Below are 10,693 nucleotides of genomic sequence, written 5' to 3'. Positions count from 1 at the left end.
AAAAAAAAAAAAAAAAAAATAAAAATATCTTTTTTATGTATATTATTATATTAAAATATAAAGTATTTGTTAAGCATGCATGTTATTTAATTTTATATATAAAAAAACCAAGAAATAATGTTTCTTAGTATAATTTTATTATTTATTAATTATTTATTAATTTTAAGATATTCAGCATATTATGATTTTTCTATTTTTTATTATATGTCTTGTACAAGTATTATCTTAATATTAAAGAATATTAAAGAAAAACATTCTTGTAATTCATAAAATTTCTGTCAAAATAAAAATTGTTCATATTTAATAAGTCATTTAGTTTTATTCAGTTTTCAAGTATTATGCTTGATAGTAATACTTGATAGTATTAAATAAATTATGTTTTCTTATCATGAAATAGGATATTTTTATAGATTCTATTCCCATATTGATTAAAATTTATTGAAATAAAAAAGAAAAAAATAGACATAAGTATAGTGTAAAAATATATATCTTATCATTTTTTACTTCATTTGCGAAGTAAAAGTAATACGAATATGAATATTAAGATATATTAAATTTCAATTATGTTAACTTAGGGAATAGAAATTGGAAATATTACAATGTAATTGAATCAAATCTTAAATTACGATTAACATTATGACTTTACAGGTTGTCTATTTAATTGATTTTCAACTAACTCGAGTTGGTTCACTTGCCCTTGATCTTGCGAATTTGTTGTACTGTTGTGCAAGTGGAGAAATTAGACGAGCGCACATGACACAACTTCTTCAACATTATCATTTCCATCTAATGTCTTCATTACATACACTTAATCCAAAACAGCCACCAAAAGATCCATCTGTGATGTGGGAACTGTAAGTAATATTGCAATATGTTCGTAGAAAGAAGAAAAAAAATGTAATTGAAAAATTTGTTAAACGAATATTTTTAAAGCACTTTTAATCTTATTATTCATGGTATAGATTAAATGAAGAAATGCGACGATGTGGCCGATTTGGCGTAGGTCTCGCATTGGATATTTTACCAATTAGTACATGCGAAAGTGAAGAAGCTCCAGATTTGTATGAAAAATCAAAAACCAATAAAGGAAAAGAAAATACACGAGCACCACCACGAGAAGGAGCTGAATGTGCTCGACTTATGACTGATTTAGTTTTGGAGCTTGTGCATAATCATGCTTTATAAATTGAATTATAAAAAATCTTTATAAATATTATTTTAGAAAATACCTTTGTTATGTTATTATAAAATTATAAAAATTAATTTTAATGTAATGTACTGTTTAATATAATGATATTAATTAATATAATAATATTTACGCGTATTAAAAATTATATAAATTTCGATAAAAATTTGGCATTTTATATAATGCAAAATTTCGTCCAAAATATCTAATTATATTAAATGAAAATAAATAAAACAAACATTATTCAATATTGTAAAAATACTTAGTATTACAAATTTTACTCATATTTTTTTCTATGTATATTTTCATATCATATGCTTTATCAATATCTACATTTCGTTATTATTATCTTAATTAATAACTATAATTTATGAATATAATATAACTCACAATTTATGCTTGTTGTGGAGGTGTATGTGATGGTGGTTGTTGGGCTGATGCTTGAGGACTCGGTGGTTGTTGTTGTTGTTGTTGTTGTTGTTGTTGTTGCGCAGTAGGTTGCCATGCAGGATGTTGATTTTGTTGTTGTTGTTGTTGTTCTTGAGCTAAACGCTGATGTGCTTGTTGTCTAGCTCTAAATTCGGCTGCTTTTAATTGTTCCAAATGAAATTGTTGTCTTTCAGTAATAAGTTGTTGTCGTTGATATTCAAGGCCTTCACGTTCTCGTTCCATCGTCGTTTCCAATTCTTCAAAATGACGTAATTTAATTTCTAATTTCTTCATTTGTGTTTCAACAAGCAGCGCCACCAAAGCTTTAATTTTACGTTCTTCTACAGCTGCTAAATGTTTTGCTTTAACGGCAGCTGCTGCTAATGCTGCTGCAGCTGCAGATTGAAGCTGAGCATCTCGCACCACCTATATGATAATGAAAAAAAAAAAATATAAATAAATAAAAATATATTTTATATTATAGAAATATTTAACAAATATGAAAATATAAAATAATTATTCACCTTATCTCTCTTTTCTTTTGCTTCCATAGTTTCAGCATCCATAGTTGATTTTGCATCTTCTTCGGTTTCTTTCAATTCGTCTTCCTTTTTTGTTATGTCCAATTGACTTTGATCTATTTCAGATTCTTTAGGCTTTTCTTGTTCTTCCTTTTTCATTTCCATAGAAGCTGTTGTTGCCGAATGTGGAGATGTAACTGTAGCGCCTGTAGTTGAAGGTGGTGTTGTATCATCAGGAGGTTCGGGTGGTCCAGTCCCAGCTATACCTGATTGTGCTAATCCTGCAGCTGGATCAAACTTACCTAAATAATTCGAAAATAATTAATATAATTAATATAACAAAACTTCATTTTATTTCAATTATTAATAGAAAATTATAAGAAATTTATAAGAAAATTACGAAAAAGATTAATTACCATCAGAATTAGCACTAGCTTGAACATTTCTTAAATGTTGATCTAATAAAGCAGCTGGTACTTGATCTTTAATAGCTGCAAATTCTTCCATAGCAGCTTTGGCTGCACTTGCAGCAACTCTAGGATCAACAACTGAAGCCAAAAATGCCACAGTACTCATAACTGGATTGCCAGCTTTAGAAAATGGTACTGGTTGATAAGCTAATGGACCCAAACCCTCTGGTCCACTTTCTTCTAAATAAGGATCTTCTATAGGAAGTCGTAGAAAATGCAAAATACATTCATCCTGTGTTCTCGAACCAACATGTTCACAGACTTTATTCCAATCATCTTTGTGTAATTCTAATCCTTCTAATAGCAAAAGTGTTTCTTGTTCTGTCCAATCACGAGTAGCACCGGCAGCTTGTTTGTTCTTCAAAACTGCCGGTTTTCTCGAATACTGATCAATTTTTAGCCCAAAATTTGCCATCACTCCAGCTGAAGTTTTCTCTTCTGTTCCCAAACCGGATGATTTCTTTTCTAAATCAAGTAATGTTTTTGCGGCTGAAGGTTGTGGTGTTTTCGGAGGATTCGGATTAACTGGAGCTAAACCTGATGGAGTATCTGATAATACATGGAAATGTGATGTTGGAGGTGGACCCATGGGTGTTGGTCTTGATTCTGCATCCACTTGGTAATTAATAAGTCCCCACTGTTCCAAAAATGCATGTACACGCATGATTGCGCATACATCTCCTGCTAAATTACGCCTACAAGCAGTCGATGTAATATATTCTGTAGGATTTAATCTATAGGTATCGATCATAAAATTTCTGTATGCAAGATAAATTTCTGGCGTTTTAGATTTATTTTTACCATTAAAAAATTCAGATAAAGCTCTTTTTTCAATAGTATGAATCGAATTATAATCAAACCAAGCAGAATAACTAGGAACAACAATATGATGTGTTTGTTCAGTGACATTATCTTCTGGTTCATCTCCTTTATTCCCTTCTCCTCTTTCTTTACTTGCATCTCGTTCTTCTCTATCTTGAGTACTTTGCGAACTTCCTTTATCTCCTTCCATAGGTTCATCCAAATCCGCCATATTACCAGATTTAAGTGGTTGAAGTTCATTATCTTGTTTCTTACTACCTGTTGTCGTTAAAGTATTGCCACTTGTTGGAATATTACCTTGCCCAGTCACCGGCGGATTTGTAGGAGTAGCAACTACTTCTACAATTCGAGGTTCTGCTGGTGGATCTTCCATTCCTTGAGTGAGATCGTCTTCTTCTTCTCCACCACCGCGAGATTTCTTCGGAGTCGCAAGTGATGATGAAGATGAAGTTTGAACACCTGATGGTGCTCTTGCGCTTTTACGTTTTCCTGGTTTCGGCGATGGACTAGGAGATCGTTTTCTTTTTGGTTTTTTCGCTGAAGGGGGAGGATGAGACGGTTGAGCCATTAAATCTTCTACCGAAAGTCGGTATTTATGTATTTTCTTTTGACCATTTTCATCTATTTCATAGTCTTCTTCGTTCATCCATTCGTTATATTGATCTAAATCTAATGCCCATGTTGCGGCTACTTTGTATACTGATTTCATGTTTGTATTTGTAAGTGTACCTTCTGGAAAGTCCCAAGGAAGATCTAATGTAGTCCAAGAATCGTAACTATCGGGAAAATAGTACCAATGAAGAAGAACAGATCTTTCTCGTCTCATACAAGGTCGTGCATATTCTTCTTCCATAGGATCAACTGGAGGATAAATTATGTGTGTAGCATCTGTCTCATTTTCAGAAATACTACCTTGATGTCGACGAACTGCTTCTTTCACTTTTGCAGCTGTTGATTTATCTACATCAGGTCTCACATATACACTTGGTATAATCATACATCGATTCTGTACCAAAGCTCTTTCAGCAGCCATTAACATTTCTACTGTTCTATCCATACGAGATCCTGACTAAAAAAAATATTTTTGTGTATTATTGTTAAATTATATTTATAATATCATACTTACTTTTCCAACAGGGAAATCAAATCGACGCCATCCTTGTTCTTGTTTAAAACGATATGCAGTAGCAAGAATATGACATAAACCACCACCTGGTTTAAAATCTAAGAAACATTTCATCTAGAAAGTTTATAAATAATTTAATTATTTTTTAAAATAATATTTAATTGCATAAATCAATAAATACATACAGGAAGTCTGGTCATTGGTGGTTTTGAAACATTTTTTCCTAAATTATCTTCTTGAAATTGCAATAATTGCACGATTAATGTAGCTAAACTTTTATTAGTTGGAGGATCCGTTTGGACATACTAAATATTATAAAAAATAAAAAATATTATATGAAGAAAATATTTTAAATTATTAAAATATAACATATTATACATTTTTTATACATACATTATATTGAATAAAATTGAATTAATTATATGAGTATCATATAAGAGTATATATATTATTTATGTAGTTTTATATATATAAAAAAAAAGATAAAATAAATTATTCTTTGCAGTAACTTAAAAATAAATGAAATTATAAAATTTTTTAAGAAATAGATAAAAACTAATTCATATTAAGAAATGCTAACATATTATACAAACTAATAAATTGATTGTATTATTGGACGCCGGGCATTTAGATATACCTTTTTGCAGTTTTTCAAAAGCCACTGTTTAACTGCATCAAGTTGTGTAAGAATTTCCTGGGACTCAAAAAATTTTGTATTGGGTCCACCGTCCTTTTTAGGTCCTAACGCGAGCATCCTTTACAAAATTAGCTTTAAAAATTATTGGATATGATACAAGAAAGAACACCGCGTTTCTTGCAAACATGACACACCTCTGAAGTTGCTTCGAGCCATATTATTCTAATATAAAAATATTTTGATTTAATCGTAAATTTTTTTCTTCTAAAGAATTTAAAAATCTTTTATAATTTATAAATAAGTATTTTCTAATAAAAAAACAAAAACATATTTTTATTTTTCATATATAACCTTAACTGATAATATTTACTGCTAACCACGAATGAAGCAGATAGTGGTTTCTCAATTGGCAAACATGATTTTAAATACGATGACTCGAAATTATTTGGTAATCTAACTTCCTTACTATTTCTTTCTACAGTACTAATTATATTATAGGTTATAAATCGAATAAGATTGTTATATTGAATAATTATGTCTGATAAAGAAGATATTGATATTAATAAAAAGTTCGAAGATTTATTATTTGCCGAAGAAAATGCCCAATACATAGGTTACAAAGAAGGTTTTGAGGTTGGCAAAAAGCAGTTGGTAAATGGATTTCATTTTGGATATCACAAAGCTAGTTTGTTGGGTGCACAATTAGGATATTATAGCGGTATTTTGGAACAATATTTAAGTGCAAATAAATGTAATTTAGAGAAAGGTGTTTGGATTGCAAAAGAACTTTTACAAGATATTTATAATTTTCCTAAATACAATGATGAGACAATAGATATATCAAAAACTATAGATAATATTAAATTTAAATATGCCAAGTTTTGTGCATTAACAAAAATATATGCGCCATATCCAGAAACAGATAAACTTGATTTTTAATTATGCAGAATTATGATTGAATAAATATAAAATCAAATAATATTCTTTAATATTTTGATTTTTTATTATTTTTATAAATAATAAAATAAAACATATTTCTAAGAAAATTTATACAATATTGCATTAAATTAAATGTAATATTACATGTATACATGTATACATATAGTTATGTATGATAAACATTTTGATAAAATTTTATATTTTATTAATACTTATCAAAAATTAATAAATTGTCATATAGTTGATTTTATTACTGAAAATTTATGGATGACATGTTTACCAGAAACATTAAGATTAGAATTAGAAAAGAGTGAATTGAATTGGATTACTTGGGCAGAAAATGACAATTTTCCTATGCTAAATAATTTTATAAAGTTAGCAAAATCTTTATCTTTGCAGTCATGTTCTATAGAAATAAATTCAGAAGATTTTGCAAACACTTTACCTTATATTAATAATTCAAATAAATGTATATATAAAAATATTAAGATAGAATTTATAAATGCAAAGAAATTACATGAAGTTGTATCCCTTGGAAACATTATTGGGGAAATTGCAGCAAAAACAAATAATTTAGTAATAGATGCTGGTGCTGGCAAAGCATATTTATCAACATTTTTAGCAGAAAATCATAAAGTACCTGTACTTGCAATAGATTCTTCACAATTATGTAGCAATGGAGCAATCTGTAGGCAAAAAAAATTACAAAAGAAGTTGATGCTTTCTCCAATGCTGGTATTAATAATATTTAAATATATATTCAATTTTCGTGAAAAAGCAATATTTAAATACATACAAATTATAGATAAATTATATTTATATTGTGTTATTTGTTATATTATGTTATATTATGTTATGTTGATAATTTATATTTTGTTTTAGATACGTTATGTAGTTGAAGAAATAAATGATAATACTGATTATATAAAAATGATAAAACAAAATTTTTGTGATTGGAATATAAATAAAAATCTTATATTAACTGGTTTACATACTTGTGGTTCTCTTACTGATTCAATTATTAGAACATTTTTAAATACAAAAGATATTAATATTTTGTGTATAGTGCCTTGTTGTTATCATTTGACAAATGAAACATTTAATAAAAAGATTAGTTTTTCTAAAAATGCTAGGATGTTAGCTCAACAATCTGTTGAAAGAACTATAAAGAATGAATTTGTATCTTCATCATTATTCTACAGAGCAATTTTACAAGTGATTTTTCATTCCTTAGGTATATTTATTTTTATATTAATTTAATATATTATTACATTATTATTCTTTTTTTATATAGTACACTTCACTTTTCTTTTTTTAATAGGTATTTATAATGCTAAAGTAGGCCGTGGAGGACCTTTACATGATTTTCCAACTTATGCTTTGTGGGCATTCTCAAAAATTGAAATAGATTTAGAAAAGGTAATAAAATTTTTATATAGTGGATGAATATTTTTTTTAAATAGAATTCTTATATCTTTAGATACCATCACGAGAAAAATTAACGGATATATTTCAACTTTATGCACATTTAATGAAAAAGTTTAACATATTCCAAATGTTGAGAATACACATTGGTCTTGTATTAGAGGCAGCTATCATGTTGGATAGAATGATATTTTTACAAAAGAGCAATCAATGTTCTAAATTTGCGATATTACGTTTATTTGATCCTATGTTATCTCCAAGACGTTATGGTATCATTGCAGTAAAATAATAATGAAAAAGAAGATTTAAGAATGAAGGAACAAACAATGTCAATATAGGAAGAATAATTTTAATATACTTATAAAAAATTTTCATATACAATATGAGTAATTTAAATGTTATATATTTCCTAATAAAAAATATTTATTAGGAGTGAATTTTATTATCTTCTAGATGTAAATTTCTTAGTAATGAAGTTAAGTGTCATTGATTTCAGCAGATTGAAGATAATCCATAACAGACGAATATCCTTCTTCTTGTGCCAGAGGAGCTAAAATTCCAGTAGGAGGTAAACCATTTCTTGTTCTACATATACTGCAATTACATAAACCGCGACAAGGTGGACAAGCCCAATTCTGTAAATTTTTTGCAATAAAATAATTATTGAAAAGTAATAATTATAGAAATATATATATGCATATAAAAATATAAAACATACAGGATCCTTCAATGCGTCAATGGCATTTTCACCATATCGTCCTTTTAAACAAGGTCCGCAAAATTGACCTCTTAGTCCAACACATTCTCCTGAACGACATACTGTTTTTGTATCCAATGTTTTCTGTCTACACTGATGACAACAAGTTCCATTTATTTTACAATATTGTTTTGAAGAACTTTTTTCTGCAATATTATTTAACATTTCATCCGTAATTTCATCAACGGATGGTATGTTATCAGGATCGTATGGACTTTTATTTACATTATAAACTCGTTTTTTAGTTATATCATACGAATCATCACTATTATACTGTTCTTCCTCTTCATCTACATCACAAACTCCTATCTTCATTAAATCAATTGATCGTTGAAAAGGTTTTGCCCATGGAAATAAAACTTGCAATTTAGGTTTATTGTTTCTGGATTTAATTAAATCTTCCTCATATTCTGAAATATTGTGTTTAATTTGATTCCTTGTTCTACTTCTAGTGTTATATCTCTTACGAAATTCAAGTTTTACATTCTTAATTCTAACAGTATTATCAATAGAATTAGAAATAGTTTTACGTCTTTTTTTAGGTGGTTCATTCTCTGAATTTTCTACATCTTTATATTTTTTATCCAATTCTTTTACTTCGTCTTTTTGTTTTTTAAGATCTTTAAAGAACTCTGCAAACTATTTTGTTAAATATTAGCATGATTAGTTATATATAAGTAATTTATTAGTAAACATGATTAGTAGAAACTATAATATAGTTGATTAGTTATAGGTTAGAAATTTAAATTATATGCAAAAGTACTTACGACGGCATTTCTTTCGGCTATATTTCTTTTGCGTAATTCATCATAATCATTTTCACTCATGTTAAAAATTTAATTGATAAATCAATTTTTCACACGAAGTAAATATATACATTTAAAATATTAGAAAGAATAAAATTTGTTTGAATCGTATCACCAATGCTACGGACTTTTATGGCGTGTTGACAAATTTGGCGGGAAAAATTAGTTGGTAATTTATATAAATTATTATAATATAAATATAATTTTGAGAAAAATCATAAATACATATATTTTCAATTATTTATTAGTTTATATTTATTAGAGAATCACTGAATTGTTTTAAGACGAAAATTATAAATTTATAAATATTTTATAAATTTTAAGATAATTTTTTTTATATAAAGAGATTAGAGATTGTAATAATTAAAATATAATATTTTTATATTTTTTATATTTTTATATTTTTATATTTAATATTAAATTATAAAATTTATATATAAACGTGTTTTTTATTTATTATTATGTAATTGAAACTGAAATATAAGAAAGAACATAAATATGTTCAGTATATACGATTTATTATGATTCATTCAATATTTCGACAAATCTAAATGATACAATAATTAATTAATAATTAAAAAATGTTTCAAAAAATTGTTTGATATATTATTATATAACATTAATAATATTTCTATGAATATATAGAAATTATATGAAAGTCAATTTTAATATTTTAAATAGAATTATATAATTTTTATTGTACTTATCAATATAGTTCATATTTTAAAAAAGTACTATTTATTTATATTGAAAAATTTTTAATTTGAAAAATATTGAAGTTAAGTAAAATTTACCATATGAAAACCAAGAAACATGCGAAACCATATTATTTATGCTTTTCTTTCATATAGGAAATTTTTTCATATGAAATTCAAGTTATAATATCTTGTTAATTTTTAATATCTTATCAATATATATATTACTTTGTGTTTATTATACAGAATGTGAATATTTATCGTTTTGAAATATATAAGAGAAGAATAATCATAGATAGAAATTATATTCACATCGTAAAATCTATTATGATTTATAATATATTTGATATAAATAATTATTAGCAATGAATTTTTTTTTAATATTTTATAATATATTATAGTATAATTAAAAAATTTTAAAACTGTTTTGTATTGAAATAAATCGAGATTACTCGATGTACTTGATATAGAACATCTATCTACTTATCATATTTATTTTCAAATACAAATAACCTGGAATTTTGGACTCAAATAAACGTAACTTTCACTGTTGATAAGCTGATATAACAATATCGTTTTTTTTATCTTCAATATGAAAAGTATATGTGACGTAACATATATATATATATATATATATATGAATGAATAGAATAAGAGTAAAGAGTAAGATTATTAATCATGTATGATACATCTATGTATACATCATATCACATCGTACTTTTTATTTGACAACTGTTGAAAAAATCTAATATGAAATAATTTTTAGAAGAGTGAAAAGAATAGAAAAAAAATTGATTCAGATAAAGATAGATTCTAGAGAAAAGAAAGAAAAATAGTTTCGAATAATCGATTATCGCTATATCGATTATTGGTAACATAG

The 10,693-nt window shown here is 26.5% G+C and overlaps 5 protein-coding genes across 6 annotated transcripts in view; 3 read left to right on the top strand and 2 right to left on the bottom strand.

Moving 5' to 3' along the window:
- LOC102672682 overlaps positions 1–1,438 on the top strand; it is a 2,909-nt gene extending 1,471 nt beyond the window's left edge. The window contains exons 3-4 of the mRNA XM_031511590.1: positions 649–854; positions 963–1,438. Of these exons, the coding sequence (XP_031367450.1) occupies positions 649–854; positions 963–1,185 (429 nt within the window). The 3' untranslated portion in view covers positions 1,186–1,438. The remainder of the gene's footprint in view (positions 1–648; positions 855–962) is intronic.
- LOC102672824 (SWI/SNF complex subunit SMARCC2) lies at positions 470–5,899 on the bottom strand. The gene is made up of 8 exons (XM_006608145.2): positions 5,543–5,899; positions 5,192–5,413; positions 4,740–4,859; positions 4,555–4,668; positions 2,553–4,497; positions 2,140–2,438; positions 1,577–2,041; positions 470–838 (listed from the first exon to the last, which is right to left on the bottom strand). The coding sequence occupies exons 2-7, from the start codon at positions 5,306–5,308 to the stop codon at positions 1,580–1,582; spliced, it is 3,057 nt and encodes a 1,018-aa protein (XP_006608208.1). The 5' UTR covers positions 5,309–5,413; positions 5,543–5,899; the 3' UTR covers positions 470–838; positions 1,577–1,579.
- Positions 5,675–6,182, top strand: LOC116185933. The gene has a single exon (XM_031511607.1). It carries the CDS (start codon positions 5,726–5,728, stop codon positions 6,128–6,130), a length of 405 nt encoding a protein of 134 aa, XP_031367467.1. The 5' UTR covers positions 5,675–5,725; the 3' UTR covers positions 6,131–6,182.
- Positions 6,183–6,283: 101 nt separating this feature from the next.
- On the top strand, positions 6,284–8,225 carry LOC102673046 (methyltransferase-like protein 25). Of its 2 annotated transcripts, none has more exons than XM_006608148.2 (5): positions 6,284–6,865; positions 7,013–7,364; positions 7,452–7,549; positions 7,611–7,941; positions 8,055–8,225. In XM_006608148.2, the coding sequence occupies exons 1-4, from the start codon at positions 6,299–6,301 to the stop codon at positions 7,842–7,844; spliced, it is 1,251 nt and encodes a 416-aa protein (XP_006608211.2). In that variant the 5' UTR covers positions 6,284–6,298; the 3' UTR covers positions 7,845–7,941; positions 8,055–8,225. The 2 variants fall into 2 exon arrangements, with proteins under 2 accessions (XP_006608211.2, XP_006608210.2); XM_006608147.2 differs by having other exon boundaries at positions 8,052–8,225.
- On the bottom strand, positions 7,885–9,291 carry LOC102673358 (cell division cycle-associated protein 7-like). Its single transcript, XM_006608150.2, has 3 exons — positions 9,080–9,291; positions 8,274–8,951; positions 7,885–8,190 (listed from the first exon to the last, which is right to left on the bottom strand). The coding sequence occupies exons 1-3, from the start codon at positions 9,137–9,139 to the stop codon at positions 8,032–8,034; spliced, it is 897 nt and encodes a 298-aa protein (XP_006608213.1). The 5' UTR covers positions 9,140–9,291; the 3' UTR covers positions 7,885–8,031.
- Between the last annotated feature and the right edge of the window lie 1,402 nt (positions 9,292–10,693).

Source organism: Apis dorsata, unplaced genomic scaffold, assembly GCF_000469605.1.
Source record: "Apis dorsata unplaced genomic scaffold, Apis dorsata 1.3 scaffold_29, whole genome shotgun sequence".
In the NCBI taxonomy this organism is placed as follows: Eukaryota; Metazoa; Arthropoda; class Insecta; order Hymenoptera; family Apidae; genus Apis; species Apis dorsata.
Note: the sequence above shows the minus strand (reverse complement) of the source record. Positions and strands in the feature narration are given on the sequence as shown.